The sequence below is a fragment of the Lepisosteus oculatus genome, chromosome 12 (assembly GCF_040954835.1).
Source record: "Lepisosteus oculatus isolate fLepOcu1 chromosome 12, fLepOcu1.hap2, whole genome shotgun sequence".
In the NCBI taxonomy this organism is placed as follows: Eukaryota; Metazoa; Chordata; class Actinopteri; order Semionotiformes; family Lepisosteidae; genus Lepisosteus; species Lepisosteus oculatus.
In genome coordinates, this window is record NC_090707.1 from 22,185,550 (window position 1) to 22,210,699 (window position 25,150).

A 25,150-nucleotide genomic window follows, 5' to 3' on the forward strand; every position below is an offset into this window, starting at 1 on the left:
TATTTGCTGCATTTATTCTTTCATATGTTTTAGAGCTTTGCTCCAGCACTGTGGAGTTCTGTTTCAGCTTGGGATATTGACATACATATACTTTTACTGTGCTTTAATTGTTTTAGTTGGTTAGGGTTTAATTGTTTTTTTTTTCAGATATTCAATCTACATAACTGTTTTCCCACTTTAATAAGTATGAAATTGCACAATGAAAGTACTGTATATACAAATGAATACAGGCAGATACCACTTTCATTAAAAAAATGCCTACTGAACAAAATCTCCCTCCCATTTATGACTGTTTTTAGTTCCTCTTAGGTAAAGTATAATGACAAAACATTGCATGTGCCTGTGACACAAGACCAAGCACAGCAGAAGATGTAATGAGGTCTTAAAAGTGAGAAGTGGAGGACACTTGCAGCTTTGAATTGGAATTGGCTTTAGGCACTTCACACAAAACCTGAATATGGATGGTAGGAGTAAATATTCTGCTTGGTACTATATAAGTATGTTTTCAGATAACAAAAATAATAATTAAATTAAAATTCCAAATATTGGTATTTTTAATGTGTGGCTTCACATACTGTTTAGAATTTTTTATTCTTTATGAAAAAAATATCTGAAGTAGTTTGTATATAGGTTTGTGTAAAATAATTTGTGACTTTGATATGTTTGGTTACTTCAATGCAAATGTTGCCATCACAATTTTGCCTTTTTTTTCAATCTTTTGCTGAGAGATAAAAGTGCAAACTTTTCTCCATATTGTTTTCCATTAAAAGAGCCATAGCTGAAAAATTAACTGCTACCTTCACCAAGTCAATCAGACTGAAAATGGCATAGTAATTTTATTTTTGCCTTCTAAATACAGAAATACACCTTTGTGGTCTCATCTTCATAAATTTACTAAAACATTTTAGCCAATAATGAATACATTTTGCTCAGGAGAAATTTACCTTAAAGTTTTGGGACAAAAAGAAAGAAGACAGAAAGGGAATTGTTGTGAATGTTTGCTGTTGTGGATATGACCTTCTAAGTGATGCAAGGATTTCATTAGTGCTTGTTTAAAAGACATCATCAGCGAAAATTTTAAACTTGAAGGACTTTTGTCATTGTTTAGTTGAATACAAACTCTGTGGAGGACTTTTAATCTTTAAAGTCTACATGTTAAGTTAAATGAGCAGATGAGTGTGAAAGAGTCTGGACAGAGAACTGGAATATACAGTATATCTGGAATACATTATCCATCTATTCATCATCAGTGCAGTGAATTGATCTCATGTAAACAGTAAAAAATACCCATTTAAAAAGTTTTCTCTCACAGCTAATCTAGAGAAACTTTAAGACCATACTGTTTTTGTTCTTTTTTTCATTCTCCTGCCTATATAAAGAAATATATTTTTATACTTTGCACACCTCATTAAATTAATTTATTTCATTTCTATTTTACTCAACAGGTCAAGATACTGCTTTAAGATTAAACTTTGAAGACCTTTATATTTTATTTAACTTTTCAGATTATGAAAACCTGTCAGGAAATAGTACTGGGACTTTTCTGATCGATCAAAACACCATCATCTGCCATGGACCTCATTTCGAGCCAGCTGTGAATTCAGCCATCTGTGTTGTCTATTTCCTGATCTTCCTGCTTGCCATTCCTGGGAACATTATAGTTGCCCTGGTGATTGGATATAACTATAGATTCTTGTCGCCCTCTGACATCTACCTCCTTCATCTGGTAGTGGCAGACACCCTCTTTGCTTTGAGCATCCCCTTCTGGGCAGTGAGCACTGTGCACGGCTGGGTGTTTGGAGATGTCATGTGCAAACTGGTCAGTCTGATCCAGGAGGTCAATTTCTACAGCAGCATCCTGTTCCTGATGTGCATCAGCATTGACCGCTACTTGGCCATTGTTTGGGCAGTGAAAGCCCACAGAAAGAGACGGGCGCTCTGCAGCTGGATGGTGTGCTTCTCTGTCTGGGTTCTGGGGACTGTTTTTTCCTTCCCTGTCCTCTTCAATGACGCATTTAAACCTGTGAACTCTGACAGAATTGTATGTTACGAATACCATAACCCAGAAAGTATAGATCAGTGGAAGCTTGGCACAAGGGTTCTTAGACATGTCCTGGGCTTCCTCTTACCTCTGATAGTAATGCTTGTGTGTTATGGTGTTACCATTAGCCGACTGCTTGGGACACGCAGTTTCGAGAAGCAAAAAGCTATGAGGGTGATTGTGGCTGTGGTCATTGCTTTCCTTCTGTGCTGGATGCCCTATCACTTATCAGTGATTTCAGACACCATCATCAGGTCTGGGCTCATCTCGTACAGTTGTGAGACACGCAATTCAATTGATCTGGCTTTATTTTTCACCCAGAGCCTTGGTCTGCTTCACAGCTGCATCAACCCTGTCCTCTACGCATTCGTGGGACAGAAATTCAGAAGGAACCTTTTAAATCTGCTTTACAAAACGAGGGTGCTAGAACGCAGCTCTTTGTCCAGATCCAGCAGATCTACGTCCCAGACATCAGAAGGAACATCAACTTTCCTATAATCACAGTGGCACCCAAGAAAATATAAAAAATCATTTAAAAAAAAATCTTTATTTTTTATTGTGCAGTCTATTTCTGCAGACTGTTTATTTTTACATATAGCATTTGATAATTGACACCCAATAACACTCAGTTCTCCTGCATTGAGTTGTTGGCCTTTTAGTATAGTGGAATTATTAGCAGACATTGTGAGACTTTATGCTGGGAGAATACCTGGTGATCACAACTCAGCTAAGGATGATCTTTGCACATTAGGCCTTGGTTAAATTTATTTTAAAGTCACTGTTTGCCAACACCATTTTGTCACTCTGCCCATAAATGATTGCTGTAGGTGTGTTATCATGAATACATTTTTCCTACTATACTAAATACTAATACTAAAAACATCAGTGGGTGATGTTAGTCTTTACTCTTTTACCTTTACTCTTATTCTTATTATTACTTTTACTTAAGTCAAAGTAAAGTCAAGCCAATAAAACTATAGTATTTATTTGTTCTGACCTGTCACTCCAGTAAAGCACAAAAACCAAATGTCTGAACCTGCTCTTCCTATCATACTGAGAAGTATTACTATCACAACAAGACATCATCATTTGGTAGAAGGCTCTAGAGATCCCAAAATGTCCATAAATATTATTTGATAAATAATTGGCGGGTCAACATACTAATTTTATCCCAATTCTTAGCAATCTTTCAATTAAAAAATTATAAAACATTTTTTTAAATCAAAGAACATTTGAGCAGAAAGAAATACATTGACACAAAGTGCTGTGTATAATTATTTCTTCAAGAACATAAGAAAGATGATTAATGAGAGGAGGCCAGTCAGCCCAAGTATCCCTTTTGGTAGTTGGATCACTGTAAGTGATCCTGCTTTATTTTTTGACTCTATGATTTATTCCAGCAAATGTACAAATTTTAATTTGTAATTTTAATCTTGCCTGCAGACTGTACAGGTGACAAAGTGGAATGCTCCATAAAGGTGACATGATGGAATTAATCCATAAACATGTGCTGAAGCGCTCAGAGCTACTGAAACCTTGAAGAAGGCTCCACAGCCGAAACGTTGTGTTTTCTCTCTTCTCTTTTCCGCAGGAAATAAACCTATTACTTGTTCCTTTGCAGACTACACATGCTGACGGAGCTACCCACCTGAACCATTTATATAGATTACATCTAAATGTGATAGGTATTGGGTGACTAGAGGCAACAAATTACAAAGAAAGTGCAAATGTTTAAATTAGAGTGAAAATATTAGAAAATCAGCAAGGAAGATGAACAGAAAGTAGAGCCAAGAAACCTCAGGAAAAACAATGAAAAAACAGGCAATTGTGTGCTTATACCTCAATGACAAGGACATTAGGAGAAAAAGGAAATGAAGCTTCTGCATTATAAGATAATTAAGAATGTGCAATTATATGTAATTGCAATCACAATATATGTCTAAAGTACTCCCCACTCATAACAAGAGCAACAGAAGACTACCACATAATTTGCCAGTGATACTTTTATTCCATACTGTATAAGTGAGAACTAAAGTGGAGGATCATCTACAGTACATGAAAGAAGGATTCTTGAGGAATTCCAGCACAGATTTATAAGAAGCAGGTCTTGTGTAACTTACCTGTTAGAGTTCTTTGAAGAAGTAACATCACTAATGGATATAAACAGAGCATATGATACACTATCCTGTAAATACATGCATTGAAAGTATTGGACTAGAAAACCAGGAATACAGATAAATGTTGATCAGGGTGATATAATTTATGGAATGTCACAAGCAATGTTCCCTCTAATTTTTAATGGCCTGTGTATGCAAAAATTGCAAGTTGTGCAATTTTTTTCCCAGTGACAAAAACTTGTGCGCACTAAATTGAGTGTATGTCAAATTATAAACTTATAAAAAAAAAACTTATAAAATTATAAAAGAATTTTTTTGAGGTTAATATAATCTTTCTCATAGAAGCATAGAGATCCAAAAGACTGGGACACTGATTGAACAAGCCCAGTCATAGAGACTGAGTGTTGAGCGAGCATGAGCAGTGAGGTGCAAGACTACGAGAGCATACAGTAGATATTGCTTATCGAGTTGCAATATTAATGCACACAGCCAAGTTGAGCCTCTCGCAGCCAGTCTCATGTGGTCAATTTAGCCAGTCTCATGTGGATGGCCATGTTTGTTTTATTATTATAATTTGTTTTGGAATTTAGTATTTTGTGCGCAGTTCAATTTCCTATGTGCGCTGATTTAATAACCTGGGTGCGCATATAATGTTATGAGTTGTAAAATAATGTTGTGAGTGGTACATAATGCATTATTTATTGGTAATAAACAGTTGTCTTGACTAGTTTGACTCTCATTTATTGCTGTTTCACTGGAGATGTGCCAGAGAATTAAAAAAATCTAATTTTACTTCATGCTTAGGCTATTTCCTGCCCTCTCTATTTTGTAACAATATAAAATGGGAAACAATGAGTGTAAAGTAACCATAAGTATGAAAAAATTGGTTGTTTAATGCCTAAACTATGCAAAATTGACATGTTGTTCATATAAGGCCTGTAATGGTTTTGCTATAGAGTAAGCATGATTAAGCTGCCTCACAAAGTAAGACTGGTTACTAATGTTGAGACAACTATATAATGAGTTAATAATTTATTATAAATTATTAGCTTTATCAAGAACCGAAATGAGAAAGATTTCTAAGTCGTTTATTTAACCTTCCTGAATCTTACTTTCCATCACAGTGCAGTATAATTTATGTGCAAATCTTGTTATCTTGTTTGCCAGCTGTCTTATCTGGTGCTTGATTTCGATTTCTTTAGCATAGATTGTTACTGTTTCTTTATTTTGTTCTTTGAGTTTTCATATCTCAAGTACAAATCAAATTAAACAGGAAATGGTTTACAACGATTTAAATGACATTTTGTTTTTATATTTTATTTAATAATTGCAGATGGATGATAGGGGTGGTGTGGTGTTACAGTGGTTAGCACTTGCTGCCTTGCAGCACAGAGGCCCCGTATTCCATTCCTGGGGTGCTATCTATATGTATGTTTTCCCCTGGTTTGCCCGGGACTAGTGTGTAGAATTGGCTCTGGGCCAACATGAGGTTTGCTAATAGTATAGATCAGTGGTTCTCAAACTGTGGTACGCGTACCGGCAGTGGTACGTGGAGTGCCGCCAAGTGGTACACCAAGTGACCATGGAACTGTGTCGCGTGCGCTGAAAAATCGGGACGGGTTTTCATATTTTGTATTTTAATACGTGTCGAATACGCAGCCTACGTACTACAGTGCGTGCTAATACTTCAGTGGACACAAGAGATACTCTATAATTCTATACCACTCTATAGGAATGCGTGCTACGGATACAAGTGACCAATTGTATTCAAAAAAAGCTACTGTATCTCCAGCAAATTGGGAGAAAGGAGAATGTGCGTGATTTTGGAACAATGCCAACGTTGTAAACGCAGGAATGCATAGAAATACGTGCTACGAACGCAGGTAATCTTGTGAGCACACGAAAGCATGATAACAGAAAAATATTTAAGAACTGTTAAGAATTTGAGAAAAATACACTGAACGTCTCTGTGTTTCGCTCCCATGCGCATGAAATAAAAACTTTAAATAAATACGGAAATAAAAACAGAAACGCGGAAAAATGCAAGCTTGCGGATTGCTAAAGCAGGTAAGCTTCACTATTTTTGAAGAACCTTATTTACCGTTGGCAAAAGAGCTGACACATATTATGTGTAGAGAAAAAGCTGCTTAACAGCTCGACCTGCTGCCCCCCTCCCCCTGAAAGACACAGTCATTCATAAAATTACAGAAATGAAGGATTATATCAAAAGTACACTGATAGAGTGCTTTAAGATGACCAGATGTTTTTCACTGCAATTAGATGAGTCTGTAGTCGATTTGGCCAATTTGCTCGTTTACTTTAGATACGAGTTTAAGGGGATGTCCCATGAAGACTTTCTGTTCTGTAAACCGCTACCAACAGAACTACAGGGTAGCACATATTTCAACTTCTGAATAAATTTATCGAAGAGAATGGCCTCGACTGGATAAAATGCGTCTGAGTTTTGTACAGACGGTGCTAGAGCAATGACAAGCCAACATAACGGTGTAGTTGCACGAATTAGATAGGTTGCTCCAGAAATTAATGTATGCATTACAAACTCCACAGCGAGACCTTTGCCGTCAAGAAAATGCCTGACGATTTAATATCTGTTAGACTCTGTTGTATCAAGCCTCGAAAAATTTATTCACATCTTATTTGCTCAACTAAACAGGCTCACCCTCTCACTGAAATGGTGCTTTTTTATTAGTTGTTGTTAATGTTTTTTTTCTGTAAAACACTTTGAGAAGCCACCTTTAAAGGCGCTATATCAAATAAAGTTTATTATTATAATATTAATTATATGTATGTGTGAGTGTGTGTGCACGAGCGCTCATGTTGGTCATTGAGAATTTCTGGGGTTCCTATGAGATGATGACTTGTAGGTGGTACTTGGATGCTTTGGTTGGATTAGGGGTGGTACTTGGTCCAAAAAGTTTGAGAACCACTGGTATAAATGGTAACTGCCCTCTAGTGGCTTTTTGCATGAAGTGTAAAACTGTGCAAAGTCAATGACAAAATACAAGTGTTGGTTCCCCTGGTTTGTGTTATTCTGAAAAAAACTGGAAGCCACATTGATTTCACATTTAGCACTGAATTTGTTTTGTGATACCTTACATCGAGCGCAAGCCCTCTTGAAGAGAAGGATATCCTGCTGCCCCTTTTCATTGTTCTTTTTGGTACCTTTTATTTATTTTATATATGGCCTCATAAACAGGTTTCTTTTTTCACTCACAGAGTCCTTTCTGATCAGTTAATTAAATGTATGTAATTAATTCCAAATAAAAGAGTCTGGAATTTTAAATGAATTTTTTGATAGTTTCAATAAATCTCCAAATGAAAGGAAATTGCATTTTTTTGTCACGACCGTAAGTCCCTCCTCTTAAGGGCAGTCCAGCTCTTTCCTGTTTTGCTTGATTTTCCTACACCTGCCTCCTGTTTCAGCCCCTCCCTATAAAAGCCAGACACTCCTACCATTCTGGGCTCAGCTTTGGAAGACGGACGCCCGGAATCCCGCGTACCAGCGACTCCAGGAAAGGCTCGACGGCATAGGCTTCGCAACGGCATCCTGACCATCTGGGTTCGGGGCTTGGAACGCCTGGCCCAGTTACCCCTTTTTATTTCCGCGACCCTTCACCGGATCCCATTCCGACTTTTAACTTTTGTCGTCTCTGTCATGGATGGATCACCCGGCTCCGGACTTTCACCCACTCTGGATTTCCCTTCAGACTCCTTTTGGACTTGTTTGCCTTGGCCACGCCCTGCCAAGCACCAGTGCACCGTCAACATGCCCCCCTGTCTCCCAGCCCTGTTCCTAGTCTTCTCTCCCCTGTGTTTGTTGCAGATTCCTTCCGGATTCTATCGTCTGCATAGGGTCCTGAAAAATGCTTTGTGACATTATTATTATTATTAGTAGTATTATTAGTATTATTATTAGCCCATGACCTTAACTCTTTAAGTGTTGTAGGTCAAGATTGAAACAGGAACTCTGCTATCTCAACACATAGTGTGGGGACCAACATGTACGATAGATAACAGTGTACTTATTTAATATAGACAAAACAACTGATCAGGGAGCTGCATATAAGAAATTAGATCAGTTGTAGGGGAAAAAAGAATGATTATGAAAAATAGGAGACTCCCCAGGCTTCCTTGTTTCCTTTCAGAAGGCTATTAATATGAAAAGGAATAAGTAAAGGTTTATTCAATGCTGAAAAAATGGGGAAAGGAAACACAATGTTTCAGCTGTGGAACCTTCTTCAGGTGTTAATTTGTTAACTATTCATTTAAAAGTTTTGTCATCAGCACAATGAAAGTCAAGCAAGCAATATTTTCTGCTACTGTATATCCTGAGAGAGAGTCTGCTTCATGATAGGAACTAGAGTGTGTTTGGAACAGATAAGCGTTTTCTGATAATACAACACGCATTAACTGTCATCAACAACTTAAAGTCTTAAGTTGTTAAGTCTTAGTAAAATATTACGTAAAACATTTCAACTCCTAAAGAAATTCCTTGTCAAAGACACTACTACATGTTTTCAATGCTATATGTTATGAATATGTTTACTCAAATGTAAGTATCTGAGTTTTATATTTTTGTCAGGGAATTATCTTAAAATGTTATTAACTCATACTGTAGGTATTTAAACTATGCTTTAAATCTTAATAACTTCACAGGATTTGATATGTTAGATTGACAGCCTTTAAGGTTTTCACTATTGGTTTAGTTTCAAGCATTTGTCAGCTTACTTTATATTCATGGTTAAATTAACAAAACAACAGCAGGTTATTATGGCATTGTAAAAGTGGCACAATGATTAAGTGTATTTGGGTGTTTTTGTAATCTACAGTACCTGTATTTGAAATTCTATTTGGATGTATTGAGAGATAATTAAACCATAGAATACTACTTTGGAACAACTAAATAACTACATGAAGCATTGGAACCATATAACCCCATGAAATGATAAATGTACAATGCATGGTACAGAGTATTTAAGGAAGATAAAAGTAAAATAACACAAAGTTTAAGGACTCTGACTCATATCATGAAAGTAATCACAGGGCATTATAAGTAATAGTACGAACAGCTCGAGGTCAATGATTTTAAATACACTTTTCAACATTTTAGTATGTTTTCTGGACGTCCTATCTGCACTACAAGCCTTACACCAACAAAATATATTATTTTAGCAAAATATTAATACATTTCTCAATCCATCAAATTTCCAAATGCTCTAATACAGTCGCAGAGGGAGTTGGAGCCTATCCTGCAAGCACAAATACATTTATTGGAATGTAAATCCAGAGTCAGAATCTCCTGAGTTTTACATACTTTGACGTACATAGACTTGATGGTTTTCTTAAGTGCCATTTTTAAAAGTAGATAACCTTAGAAATGTGAATATTTACCTGATATAGAATCTAATGAGTGTGTGAATTTAGGTAGAGTATGTATTGTAGATACTATTTCTTTGTCTTGATGTATATACATCTGAGATGTTTCCCGATTATTTTCAACAATGTTTAACCCTATTCACATTGCTCCTCCTCTTTCCTTTGGAAGAAACTGTGTATTTTTAGAAGGAAGCACCAGGTTGCACCAGACCAAATGAAGAAGAAACACTTGTAACATGTACAACAGTGTTACTATAGCAGACACAAACTATTGCTTGTCTTTAAAACAGAAGGTTGTTTCCAGCATAATTGCATCAATCATTTTGATTAGGACTTTGCTGTACCCTGCCTAAACAAAAACAGAGCTATTCTGTTTTGTATTTATGGTTTTAAGACATCAAAGACAAAAACTCAAGAAAGTCTGTGACAGGTAAGATTTTAATCTCCATTTACGTGATTTGCAAATAAAAAATGAAGATGAGAATTAGAGGTAATTTATGAAATGGAAGATGTGTTTTAAAATGAAGTTAAATTGTCTACTAGTGAAGTTCTAAATGTGAGTTGTAAATAAAGTAACAGGAGATTTCTTAAGTTAAATTGTATTACTACTAAAAATGATATTCTTGTATAAGATGAATATTTATTATTTTTATGATTGCATATGTAAAATTGAAATTGGTGTTTTTAAATATGTTAATTAAATGACTGAGTAATCACCAAATTTCTACTCCATGAAGGAAAATAACAAGCAGTAGATAAAGTAAATACCAAATTTATAAAGCAGGAAGTTCTAGATGTTATATTGTAAGCATTTCTAAATCACATTCTTAAGATTTAGATTACAGTTGTTTAGTTAAAATAGTAATTTATGCTACAAGAAGTGCTTGTAAATGTTATGTAAACATAAATAAAACAATGGAGGGGGAATGAGCAAACACTCTTGCACATGTACCCCTGTTGAACTATAGGAAACAACTACAGTACTGTATATGGTCAGCAGAAATATGCTTCTTCAAAAAACAAGAAGTAATGTTGTTTCAGTATGTCCAGATATCACCCTCTTTCTTATCTAGTTTTCACACTTTACTATTACTATTACTAGCATGGCTCCTATTACTAATACATTAGAAATCATTTCTACTTTAGATTATAAAGGAATTAAGAACTGAGCGCACTGAAGCAAATCACGTGAATTCATAGTGTTTTTTTTTTAGGTCATAATAACAGTTATAAGAAAAGGAAACTTTGGAGAAACCTTGTTTGCTTTTTGCCTAAGCAAGTCAAAAAAGAAAATTAGTATTATTGTACTATTAGAAATAATACCAATAAATGTCAATTGAATCTTACTCTATTAGTTACTTATAAATTGAAAATGTTGCGAAGAAGTAGGTAGTAGATTTTTTATCCTCATTTCTTGAAACCTAGAAATTCCACATTTTGTTTATAACTGTGTCATACTTGTTCCTGTATATGTACCTTACATCTTTCCACTATGTTTTTGTGTTACAGAAATACAGATACACAGCTTGGATCTATTTAAGAACTGCACTTCCAGTTGCAAGTATGCACATAATGTTTTTTTAAACAAACACTAAAACTAATTTTCTACAAAATATAATGATTTCAATTATTGTGTTGTTGATGCTTTAAATTATTCATTATATAATATAATATAATATAATTTAATCAATGTTGGTTGTTAATTGATTTGCAATGAAACATTAAATGTTCAGATTACAAACTTTCTAAATCGCAACACATCAGATATGTTCAGACAACTTTTTTTAGAGAATACAATGTTCAGATAAGGCAAGATGACCGATACTGTATTAAGATATAAATGGTGTTTCTCATTTGGATGTCATGCTAATCAATATCATTTGTGTTTTGTAACAGGAAACCAAGATGACATTTTTAAACTTAACAGATTTGGACTTCAGTGACTTCAATTACTCTTATGATGAGAACAGTACTTTTGATTTCGATCTATCGTCTTCTCCATGTTCCCAATCCTTTTTTGCCTTGAACGGTGCTATTTTGGTGAGCATTTATACCTTTGTGTTTCTCCTCAGTCTGTTGGGAAATATACTAGTAATATATGTGATCTGCTGCATGGAAAAGCAAAAATCTTCCACTGAAATCTACCTATTGAATTTGGCCATTTCTGATCTTTTCTTTGCCTTAACTCTTCCTTTCTGGGCAGTTTATGTATATTCAGAATGGATTTTTGGGGACTTCATGTGCAAGTTAGTGTCTGTTATGCAAGAGGCAAACTTCTACAGTGGTATTTTGCTTCTGGCCTGTATCAGCATTGACCGCTATTTGGTGATTGTCCGTGCTACACAAGCTTTCACCAAGAAACGACTACTTGTGCGCACCTTGTGCATTGGAGTTTGGCTGATGGCGGCACTGCTTTCCTTGCCTTTCCTCATATACCGCCAGGCTTTCTATTCAATGTCCTACAACAGGACAGTGTGCTACGAATATAGTAGTGCAGAAGAACTGTACAAGTGGAAGGTGGTCATCCGTTTCCTGCGACACACAGTAGGCTTTTTTATCCCTTTAGTCATCATGGTTTTCTGCTACGGCTTCACCATGAAAACCCTCTTTCAGACCAGAAGTGGGCAGAAGCACAGAGTGATGAGGGTGATCTTTGCTGTGGTACTGGCCTTCGTCATCTGCTCGTTACCCTATAATGTCACTTTGTTTGTGGATACCTTGATGCGAGGAAAGGTCATCACGGAGACATGTTCTTTACAGAATCAGATTGATGTCACCATACAGGTCACCCAGATTCTTGCTTTTATGCACTGCTGCATTAATCCCATCCTGTATGCGTTCATTGGCCAGAAGTTTCGCAACAGTTTCTTCACAGCTCTTTTCCGACATGGTTTCATCAGCAAGAAAATCTTGTCGACATACCGACGGGACTCTTCTCACTACTCAACATCTGGAAATACATCTACAACGCTGTAGACCTTCGTGTTTGGGAGAATAAACATTCTACCCAAGACTGTGAGCAACAGTGATTGCAGATCGAAAACAATAACCTTTACATTGCATTCATTGGCAATATAACAAAATAAAAATAAAAGCAGCTGGTCTGAGAATACATGAACAAACATGTATTTGTTGTAAGGCATGTTCAGACACCAGACATTTAAATTGAAACTTGTGTTTTTATTTTCATTGTATATTACCTTTTAATATGCCTTTTATTTTTTGAGAGCAGCATTTTTTAAGTTTGTAGATTTGTCAGTTTTGGATATACTGTTTGTATTTCAGTTGCACAGATATCACCATATTGAAACGACAACTAACTTGAGCAGTAGAGGGTTCTCTTAAACTTTTAATTTCAGCCTTCTATCCAGTCCATTTAGGGACTTAACAATATGAACATATTAAAAACCTTTGCAAATTATATTATATTATATACTATACGTCATGTTAATGTCCTGTTGAAACTGCTTTTCATATCAAGCAAGAATCATAGTAAACATTACCCTTTGAGGAATTGAGGGAACAACAATGCTTTCCTATGAGAATGCCATATTTCCACAGTTGTGATCTATTAAAGATATATAACCTCAATGCCATCATTGAGACTTCCAAAAATACTACAACATTGTAATTAAGTCTCTAACATAATATTTGAATAACAGCTATTTTAGCTAATAAACCTTGTTTTTTTTTGCACTCAAAAATTATTTATTGATATTACTGTTTAACTACTGATGTATTTTATCCATTTATGTTCAATCTTTGTCCTGGTAAGAGTCACAGTGACATTATTCATCTTCTTTTCCAATAAGAATACCAACATAAATACCATTCCCAGTCTCTTCAACATTACATCATAATAATAGGAAGTATTTGCATTGTTTTGCAATAGACTTTAGAAATGTTTGAAACCTGTGAAACAGAAATTCTAAAAAACCTCAAAAAGTCCATTACTGAAGTACTAAAATATGGTGCTGATTTAATCTTTTTAGTATCAAGTCTATAATCTACGAGCACAATTCTATTTCAAGAAATAAGGAGCAAAGACAAGCATAACGCATTGACTTCTAAGTCACTTATCAGGTGTGTTAATTCGTTCAACGAGCACAAAGAAAACATCATCAGTTGATAAGTTAATTTTTTGCATTAGCTGAAAACTGAGTTTGGTGGTGATCACAATCAACACATTTCTGTGGTCCATTTCTATGATATTTTTTCAATGTGTTGTAAATTAAAACCAGAATAGCTACTACCGAAATGATATTACATATATTGTAACTTTAAACAGAAAGCAGTGAAAGTCAATGGAAAGGTAACCATATGTTCTAAATGAGATGCTCTTTAAGTGGATCTAAATAGAGCAATCACATTCTAAGTCATGAAAACTATTCCAACTGATGGGGGATTCATCACAAACGTGCACTTCAGGTGTCATTTCTATGTAATACAATAATTTGAAAATGTGATATTATGTGTCACTTTCCATGTGTTTTTACATCTCCTTCTTCATTCCCAAACATTTTTGTTCCACAGTGTGCTTTTATTCTATTTTATTCTTGTTGAGACTACTAAAATTATATGGAATAAAGGAGAGAGTTAAAGAGCCGCAGTCGAATGGATTTTATAGACTAGCCTAGTAACATGCAAGTGATTATACACTTAAGTTGTCAATCTTTTAAAAATGTTTACTGGTATCTTAAAGTAATAGTGGTCACTAAGGGCTCAAGGCAATTATGATGTTTTTATCCAAAATCATCTCTATTTTTTGTTGATTTAACACATCACCTGCTTAATCACAACGTAATTGTTCCAGGTCAAATTGGAATTTAATGATGGCCTGCAAAACATACAGGATTGGGGTTCTCCAGAATAGCTGCTGGAAATCTGTGTTTAAAAAAGAAAAACCTTGCAGTTGATTCATTGTAGATTTTCTTCACTTTCATACATTTATTTTAAGTTGTTTATATACATAAGTATGTTTATGCACCGTGCAATGCAAAGGTATTCAGACCCTTCTTATGGTATCCCATTTTGTGGAATTACAAAATAATTAGCCCCAGTTTTAATTCTTTGGCTGAATGAAAATTGTTTCCCACTAGTATTTGTCTATACTTTCCTCCATCCATGTCTCTTTTAATGCTTACAATACCTTTCAGGCCCTGATGAGAAGGAGCACAACCATGCTTTAGTGCAGGGGTGGTATTGATTTGGAGGTGTGCAGCGTTGCAACTGCACCTAGCATTTAGACCAAAAGGTCCAATTAGATCTCATCTGACCACAGCACCATTTACTACATTTTGGCAGGATCATTCAGGTGTTTCAAACTTGATGCAATCTTTAAGGTGACTTATTGTTGGTAATGGCTTCCTTGCACCCTGTCATATAATCTAGATATTGTTAACTGATGGACATTTTTTATCTCAGCCACTGTTTCAAAGTTTCATTGTCCTCACAGTGGCATTCCTCACCACTTTCCTCCTTGCCTGGGGCCACCTGACCTAAACAGAATGGCTCATAAAAGCTTGTTGATATATTTTTGGCATCTAAAGTAATTTAGGGTTGCCATAGCGAAGTGTTTGGATATTTGTGCAATAATGACTTTTCCATTTTTCTTTCATGTATATTATCTGTTCACATTTTCCCTTTTGTCTTTTGCTTTGAAGACTTAAAGTAGGTTCTGTACATAACAAATTGTAATTGAATTTAAACGTGCCATGACTGCAAGCTTTAAAACAACAAAATGTAAAAACTGTGCAAGTGTCTGAATTCTTTCACCAGGAATTGTATATACTGTATTTGTCAATCTTACAATAAATATTTTCTTTTCACTAAATCAATGTTCTCTCAGCTCATTTTCAAGGCATGTGCAGAGCATCCAACAACTGACTTTCTACTGAAATGTAGAATGTTTTTTCTTGTGAGAAACTGTTGTGTCATCACTATTTATTTCTCTTGAGAAAGTACCTCTCATTTTCTCCGAGTCATCTTGCAACTGAAAAACCTCCATTCCATTTCTGCACTGTGTATGTTTAAAACCTACCATATTAACTAAATTTTAACTAATTGCAAATCCAGCAGTTTAGTTAAATTCTAATGAATGGGATAGAGGGCCGAATATGTATAGAGTTTTTGGTGTGACTCGCCCAGCTGAGGGAATAGCACTCTGCACTGGGATGATGAGAGCAATTAATGATCTAGGCCCAGTACATGCACAGTATTTGTTTTTTGCATTGGTGAAGCTCAGGAAGGAGTCGCTCATTCCAAGTAGGAGCCCAAAGATCTAGAGAAAGCTTGAGTTCCAGCGGGTTCCAGCAGCACTGATGATTGAGACATACTATACAGATACCAGCTGTAGGAGGGGGAAAAGGAGGGGGTAACCCAGTCATAGTAGCCGTAGTTAAGGGGCACCAAGTGCAGTGGGGCTGTTAAATGCAGTGGCCCAGACCCAGTGCAGACTTGACACTGAGGACTTGCACCTGTAGGGCAGAGTGGGCATCAGTGACTAGTGGGGTTTCACTCATTTATGACTAATAATTTATATATAATTAATGTAATGCTAAATATGTTAACTGTTTTAACAAAGTTATATCTGGTTTTAAAATATCATAATGTGTTTAGTAAATTTGCACAATCAGAATGTTTATCAAAACAAATTGTTTATATTAATTTATTTTTACAGTGATACTTGTAGGACAGGTGAATGTGAGAAAAGAGACTTTTAATACATATTGAAGTTATTTATTACTACATTATTTCAAGACATGACTTTATAGCATATTATTATTTTTAAAATTATGGATATTAAGGTATTTATCTGTTTTAATGAGTGAAAAACTAAGTGCTTCTTGAAGTCAGGAAACGTATCTTCTCAGAGATACATTTTCCAGGGCTGTGTGAAAGCATGAAAAGCAGGACAGGATTGTCTAGTCTGAATATGTACCATCTTAAGTCCTGTTTCCAGCATTGCTCAATTTCCTGTTGGAAACACAGGTTCTGTTCTCAGTAATTCACAACCATGGTGTAGCAGAGCTTGTTGCGGCACAGTGACGTCACTGCCCTCCCTGCGCATAACAAGGAACTCAGCTGCCCAGGTCTCCTTTAGCTCAGCCAGCAGGTTCTCTGTTGCGTGACACAGAGGCCTGGGTTCGCACACTGGTAGTGAGGAGTGAACCAGCAGGGCGTAGCGGCGAGGGCACAATTCTGTGCAGAACAGCAACGGTCACAATAGTGGTGTTCTAGACTGTGTCATATCCTGTGGCTTTATTGTCTAGAATAAAATCTGTTAATGCATATGTTTAGGGATTGACATGCACCAGAGATCTTTGCTCACATTTTAATGATGTTTTAGTGCTGTGCACACTTGATAAGACTCACAACAGAACTTTATTTAGGAGCGGGCTAAGCTGTTTTCAGGAGTTAATAGAGGTGGTTCAATTGGCAGATACTGTACATGGTCATATTAGCAATAAAGTACGCTTGTAAGTCTGGAAGTGTGGGGGGAAATACTGTTTGATGTGAAGCATGGATAACTACATTAAAGGGTGAAAACAAATATTTCAAATAAAAGTTAGTTCTTTAGCCACAGAAAATAATTATAAAATACATTGCTGTAATTTAAAAACAATTAATGTGACACACACTGAAAAAGATGCATAATGTTTGTTCCTGTGCATACTTGCTCAAACATTATAAATAATACCGTTAATGTATTTTTTTATCTTGAAGGCAAATGGTGATAACAGTTGTATCTCTAACTTCCTTAGATTTGAGAACATGTGTTTTAGTCAGATATAGAGACTTTTGGTGTTCATAAGCAATGGATATTTGATCACTAACTATTGTTAAAGTAAATCTTTTCTGGTTTGCTTTCAAATAAAACCAATTACATTAGAATCTTGTCTTCTCATATTTTTACCACTCTGAAGAATTCCCTTAGGTTTTTTTTAGGAAAACAGTAATAAAAACAACAGAGTAATCTATTTTTCTGCTGCAAATATATCTCAGATTTACCTAAAAATAATGTTAGAATTCTGATCCATTACAAATCAAAGTCAGATTGTGATTAATTCATTGTTAATATGGATTGTCACATGAGTAGCCTGTTAATATATCATAACTTATTAATATGAAATACTGAGAATATTTCATCTTAAGTCTACAGAAAATCACATATTTCTTCATATCTATTTGCATTACAAATAATAGCACCTTGTAAAGTGTTACCAATCTATTCTCTTTTTATCTGTCTTTGACAAATACAGTAGATGTAGGGCTCTGTTTGCATTTTTTCTGGTATTAGCTGTCTCTGGCATGCCATTTTTTAAAGATAGTGCCAAAGTGCTGTCCACAATAAAAATAATCACTAGAATGATTACTATAAATAGCACATGCCCAGCTGGCAGGTGTAATGTTTCAACAAGATCAGTTTCTGTGGTTTTGCAATTGTCAATCAACCCCTGGGTTTCTCTCATTTAAGAACATTCCTTGCAAACTACTTTGCAGTTTAGACATCACCATTGTCAACTTTAGTGAAAATGTTTCTTACTGTATTTTTAATCAAAGCCTTACTTAAGAAAAGAGATAGAGAAATAATGAACATGTGCACCAGAAGCAAAGTTTGATTTTGAAAGGTGGAATATGTTCTCTACATTTTGAAAAATTCAATATGAAAAACACCATAGAGTGTTATAACAGGGCACATGCTTTGAGCCTGTTTTGGTAAAATCACAAGGCCTAGGTAAAAGGAAAAGAAACATTTCATAGACAACATACAGTATGTTTGTTAGTATGCTGAGATAATATTCATACAATGCTTTTATTTCAGTTTTAGGCAGGTATTAATGGTCTTGAAATAGAAAATACCTAAAATGCAAATAATAGAATGGCATTAAATATTTTTTACAGATTTTATATGTATTGGTTTTCTATCTTAATGCATATGTAGCATAAAAATAAAAATGTAAAGCAGTATACAGTACAGTATATGAAAATGTCATATTACCTGAGGCATGTATGCATCTTTGCAAGCCAAAAGTTGGGTTTTGTCATTAGTCAGCTAGTGATTCAGGCAAAAGATAAGGGATTCATAAGGGGGTATATATTTTATAAGGAATCCTTTTTTATAGTAAGAAATAAGAAGGTTTATCATATTTTGATGGCTTTACTAGGAACATGAACACGTGTTATAAAACTGTTTTGATTCACTCTTTCCTTATATTAGTGTGCACTCCAAGTCCAGATTTACAGTATTTGCAAAAAAAACAGAAAGAATAAGTATTCTACAATTAGCCTTAGTTTGTGGTTTAAAATTAAAGGGGATATACTGTGAAGCACATATTTAAGCTTTAAAAAGAAGTGACTTTACTACATGCTGTTAATACCAATCTGTTTCAGTCACATTTGTTTTTTTGTCATGACATTATGGGTAGAGAATATTTGAATACATGTTTTGATAGGTGAAATGGAAAATTGTTAAAAAACAGAAAAGAATCCAAACCATTAAATTTATTCCTCTCATAACATATGAGAAGAAAAATGTTTTAACTGGAAATGCCATGTCACATGTACCATTGGTTGAATGTTTATTTTACATTTGAAATTTGTCAGGACATACACCGTGAACAAAATTAGTCATTTTAATTCTTATAAATAACCAACTAACAAAATCAACAATCAATGAACTAACCAACCAACCAGAATCTGAGCATATCAACAAGGCAGCTAACAAATCAGTGAGCTAACAAAAGCCAAACAATCAATGAGCTGAGCAACAATTCAACCAACCAACCAATCAATGAGCAAAGCAATCATCCAACTAGCCATTAGGATTGCAAATGCTCCAGGATTTAACAGAACACTCTAAGGCAGGACAGGCTTATACATTGCCATTTAAACTAAAAAAAGAATTGGTATTATTAAATCTTTAGTTTTGTTCACCTTGTTGGGAAGAGTCCTTGCCGATTTTAAGAGATGTATTAAATAACAAATTCTCTAAATGGTAGCTGCAACAAAAGGAGAAATCGAGTAAAGAATAATTAAAATAATAATAATAATTGCTTACATTTATATAGCGCTTTCTGGACACTCCACTCAAAGCGCTTTATAGGTAATGGGGACTCCCCTCCACCACCAACAATGTGCAGCATCCACCTGGATGATGCGACGGCAGCCATAGTGCGCCAGAACGCTCACCACACATCAGCTATCAGTGGGGAGGAGAGCAGAGTAATGAAGCCTATTCATACATGGGGATGATTTAATCACTTCATGATGTCATATCTACATCACACATGTGCTGCACTTACTTACTCAAACCATAACTTCTCATAATGTGTATAATGCATTTCTGGCTGCCCAGCCCCCTCTGCTTTTTGGCATTCATCTGCCCAGGGATCATCACTGTACAGTTAATCAAAGCTCTGACAGCAACTGGAGTGTAAGCCTACCTGCAAGGGAGAGGCCCAATGACAGTGAAGCACCTGCAAACTTTGCATTTATTATCTCATATACAGTATCACTAATCACAACCGTTCCCGTTCCTGAAATAAAAAAAAATACTGGAAATACAAATTATTCTGAAACTTTTTACCTTTATGTCATTGCTGCCTCTAAGAAAGTTAGGCAGCAATATTCATTTTACAATGGGTGTATGCTCATTTTACAGAGTCACGTGTTTCATTTTAGAGGACAACTTTTTTCACAAAAAATGGTGGCCAGTAGGAAAAAAAACTCACCAGCCATCCATAGATTAATGACATAAGTGAAAATAAGCGACAGAAGTTAAAAAAATGATTTTCTTGTTTGATATAAAAAATACTGGAAATACAAATGAATCTGAAACTTTAAATTTAAAATTCAACTTTTAATTTTGAATTTTAAAATGTTTTCCTTTATTTAATCCTCCCTTTTTGACATTAAGCAGCAATATACATTTGGCAATGGCTTAATGCTCATTTTACATAGTCATGCGTTTCATTTTAGAGGATATTTTGTTTCACAAATCAATCATCCATACATAAGTGACATTAGTAAAAATAAAATTCTGTGGATTGATGAAAAAGGAATGCTACAATTGCACAAAGAAGACGGAGTTAAGGGATTGATGAATTAGAAATAATGAAACCAGCAGACAAGAGAAGAGGGAGTGAAAAGCGGCAAATTTTTTCTTGCTCTTACCCACAAAATGGGACTACTTTTACATTGCTGAGTTTTTTTTGGTTTTCACTTTTTTTCTTTAAATTGGTTTACAGTTTACTGTTTAGCATTTAGAAACCAGAGTCCACAAAACTATTTACATTTATTTCTAATTAATAAGAATAGCTAAATTACCTTTATTCTCTGTGAGACAGTGAAGTGTTTAATTAAAAGATCATTCTAAAATTGACATTCCATATTTCTGAAAGAAATTAAGGTTTACTTAATAGACTCAGTTGCTGAATTCAGCAAGCTGTTGGACTTACATGAGCACATTTGTTTTCCTTTGAGGGGTCTTCAGACCCTTCTTCCTTTATCAACTGACATGTGAACCAGAAACTGCTAACAACCTACTCATCCTGCAACATCCTTTCTGGGCTACAAGCAGGGTTAAGAAAGATCTTGTGCAATACATTCCAGGAAAGGATGTTGTATAAATGCAGATGTTTCTTTCACAATCTTAACTTTGTGCGTACGGATTAGTCCATATAAACAGGTATTGTTTTACAATTCAGTCTCAATATGTATTTGTACATAATTAATACATATTTAGGATTACCTACAGTAATTCTTTCACCCCCTTTTTGTTATTTTTTGATTTAGCTATCATGGAAGCTTTACAAATTAAATGTACAAAACGCAAAATATATAAACTACACTGAAGGCATTACATGGTCAAAAATGTCCTTTAAAGCCACATAAGATGCAACATCTACAAAGATGTACCACAAATGATGTATTTATGTGAAACATGATATCATTTATAGCATTTGTAAAGGTAAACTTTCAAGTATATGAGCCAAAAAATAGAAATATATCACTTATAAGTGCAGCAAATTAACACACTTGCTAACTTGTAAATGACAAAGTCTTATGTCATATATTGTATATTATGCTGACTCATGAGCCGCATGTTGGCTCAATGGTTAAGATTGCAGCTTCACAACCTCGGGACCCTGGGTTCGATCCTGGACTTGAGGTGCTACTGTATCTGTGTGGAGTTCACCCTGTGTCCATGTGGGTTTCCTCAGGGTGCTCCAATTTCCTCCCACAGTTTAATGACATACTGGCTTTGAGCCAGTTGAATGGTTCATGAACCAGGCTAAATGGGTTCTGTAAAAATGGATATTGAGTGTGTGTCTGTGTGTGCCCTGTGATGGCAATACTGTTCAGGTACTAAATGGATTTTGATGATTTTCATTTGTCATCAACAATGCTTGTTGACTGGGTGTCTACCGTGAAAGACACAAACAGTACACTAGTAATTTGTGGCTAATGTTGCAGATGTTGTCTTGTAAGATTCTATGCTTGATTACTCATCTCTGGGCCCTGCAGTATATACCACAAGTTGACAAAGTTTATCTCATCAATGTTCAGTAGGGCTCAGTTTTGACGAGCAGGACATCCACAGCACAACTGTTACTTTCTTATTATGGAAAAAAAGCCTTTGTTCCAAAAAGAAACAAAAGGATGTGCATTATCCTGTTGAAATCCTGTCACGTAAGGATAAGTACGCAAGAAGAGCAGCAAGGAGGTCACTGGACTTAATCAATGTAGAGAAATGCAGACAGGTTGACATCAACCTACACAAACACCTTGACTCATTTCTAAAGAGGACTTGGCAGGTCCACCTGAACTGTTGCTATTAACATCTCTTCTATGAACAGTAAAGAGCGCTAGTCCATTGTATGGTCATCAAGCCTGCAAACAAAATTTAGCCGACTACTGATGTTGTGGAAATTGCAGTTAAAAGTGATGGCAAAGAATTAGCATGAAGGTGTGTTGATCTTAGAGAGTATTATGACTTTTTGTTTCCCATATCATGCCCTATTGGTGACTGACCATTTTGGCTGTAATGATAGTATAACAATTGTGAACAAATGTGAACACCCCAGGCAGAGAGTGACCATAATAATAATAATAATAATAATAATAATAATAATAATAATAATAATAATAATAATAATTATTATTATTATTATTATTTATAATATGTGTTATATATTAATAATAATAATAATATTATTAATAATAATAATAATATGCCCAAAGATCGGCATTCTCACAACCCCCTTACTTACTGGGAATGAACCAGGGAGGAATGAAAAATGGAAATAAAAATAAACAGGAAGTGTGAACGTTACCAGTATTTTGTTTGTTGTTGTTGTTGTTGTTGTTGTTATAAAAGTCCCTTTCTTAGAATATGTTCTATGTTCCTTCAACTAGAAGGGAGGAAATATTCAATCTACAATGTCATCTACAATTCTGATTAACAGTATTGTGTACATTAATTCGGTTCTAATTAATTTTAATTAATCTTTTGTAGTCTAATTTTAGTCTTAAGCGTGTGCAGTAATCCTATCTTTTCAGTGCAAGGTGTTTAAAATCTGTTGATATTGGTTGCACAAAGTTACACTGAGAAATGTGTGAAATATTAGAATCTTAAAGTGAAAGTGAAATGTTATTTTTTAAAAAAGCTTACTTGCTGAAAAAAAAATTAATATAAGCAAACAATTGGTTAATTTAAATCTTCTGGGAAAAATATTCAACCCACTTCACCTGAAAGTTTAGCATCTGAGAGCTTCAGTACCTAATTTCATTAAAAACATAACCATAACATTAGCACGTGAGGGGGGTTGTCTTCATACAAATCACTGTGAAATTTTGCATTCAATGTGAAAACAAAATGTGCTTCATCCTGATAAACCAGGGTGTGAAACAATCAGCATGTCTCTTTTTTCCATAGAGGAAAATCAACTCTTAAAACTTATTGAAAGACTAATATTTCATTAAATTAAATTATATTTAATTAAATTATAAATACTGAAATTGCAAGAAAAATGTCTATTTATCTAAAGGAATAAAATCTTTCTAGATATCTATGCATACAAACTTGCAACACCTACTATGACTATGACCAAAAAAATCACCGGGACAAAGTCTTATACTGTACAGTAGCTCTAATCACTGTATCCACATGGCTGCCCCAGTGAGTGGTTACAGTAAGGTTCCCTTTAAACTTCCTCACTACAAAATAAATTGGCATGTAATAAGGCACATAAAAACAATCTGTGAGATCAGAGTTCTTGCATTTTCATTCCTTTCTTTTGCCATAAACCTATGTTTTGTAATAATTATTGCTATATTGAGAAAGCAATGTGGAAAAAAGTAACTTTGTATTTTATGTAGACTGTCATTTGCCAATTTAGGATGAAGTTTCTTTCTTTTTTAACTCAGATGTAAACAATGAGACTTGAATGAAGCTGGTGGCCCTCAAAAACTAAAATTAAACCATACCTGCCTTTATGAATAATTGAAACTACGTCACTGCTTTTTGATAACTTTATATTCAATAACTGAACACATTTATTATGGTGATGCTGTATACAACTTTTCTTTGTCTTTTTTGAGATAAGGGTCTCAGATCAGTTATTCAGGTAATGCTAATGTGAACAAAAGAGAGAATGCAAAAGGGGGAGGTCATCTTGCTTGTTAGATTCCTAGTTTGGCAGTTAGCATTCAACTAGGTGGGTGAATGGCCTCATTTTGTTAGTAGTATGTAATGGCGTTCAGCGGTGTTGTTCAATATTTTGAAAGTTCAATTTTTTACCACTAGGTGGAAGCTTCAACTCATTCAATTCCACTTATGCCACAGGATGAAATGACAGAATTGTATAGTGATACTTCCATAATTATTTCTAGAAAAGGAGCTGATAAAAATATGTATGGATTGATTAACACATTAATTGTTAACAAATTAATGCTGAAGCTTAATCTAATTAATAATTATGTAGCCAATGCAGTGTATCGCTACCTCACAGAAGTGAAATTCTGTTTAGCTTCATATGTAAAGTGAAAGATACAGAAATTACATGATAGGATATTAAAAATAAATAAATCACACTGGTAGAATTTAAAATTTATGATGGCATTGGAATGAACTTGAAAAATTGAAGTTGACATTTGTAATACTTGCTCTGGTTGATAAACATGATTAAACTTTTAAAAAGACAATGATATTCTCTTTTCCTCAAATAAGAAGTTTTTGTGATGAAACATACACGTATATATTTGTACTAAATTTGTATAACTCAGTTAAAATTTTTGTTAAAGACAAGAGGATGTGAGAGTATTAATATATCTGCACAGAGGGAAATAGTTTTGACGCATTGCAACACCTGTGAAAAATAGTACAAGTGAAAAATTTCCCTAACCCAGTTTCCAAACATGAAGTATAAATCATTCAGATGTTGTGGCATGGTGCCATAGTCTTATCAGAATTGTGTCTGTATCATTCACTTTCTTTCACTCTGTTCTAGCAACCCTACATTTATTCATGTTGACCAACCGTGCAGGTGCCAGTTTCTCTCAGAGCTCCAGTCTGCATTCCTCTACCAGATCC

General features: G+C 34.9%; 2 protein-coding genes across 3 annotated transcripts; both read left to right on the forward strand.

Annotated features, from left to right (window-relative positions):
- Positions 1-364: 364 nt before the first annotated feature.
- Positions 365-4,882, forward strand: LOC102692294 (C-X-C chemokine receptor type 1). 2 transcript variants are annotated; one of them, XM_015359113.2, is made up of 2 exons: positions 365-464; positions 1,446-4,882. In XM_015359113.2, exons 1-2 carry the CDS (start codon positions 458-460, stop codon positions 2,537-2,539), a joined length of 1,101 nt encoding a protein of 366 aa, XP_015214599.2. In that variant the 5' UTR covers positions 365-457; the 3' UTR covers positions 2,540-4,882. The 2 variants fall into 2 exon arrangements, with proteins under 2 accessions (XP_015214599.2, XP_015214600.2); XM_015359114.2 differs by having other exon boundaries at positions 1,506-4,882.
- A 3,762-nt stretch (positions 4,883-8,644) lies between these two features.
- Positions 8,645-15,381, forward strand: cxcr2 (chemokine (C-X-C motif) receptor 2). Its single transcript, XM_015359119.2, has 4 exons — positions 8,645-8,731; positions 9,725-9,985; positions 11,065-11,116; positions 11,452-15,381. Exon 4 carries the CDS (start codon positions 11,461-11,463, stop codon positions 12,529-12,531), a length of 1,071 nt encoding a protein of 356 aa, XP_015214605.2. The 5' UTR covers positions 8,645-8,731; positions 9,725-9,985; positions 11,065-11,116; positions 11,452-11,460; the 3' UTR covers positions 12,532-15,381.
- Positions 15,382-25,150: the final 9,769 nt, after the last annotated feature.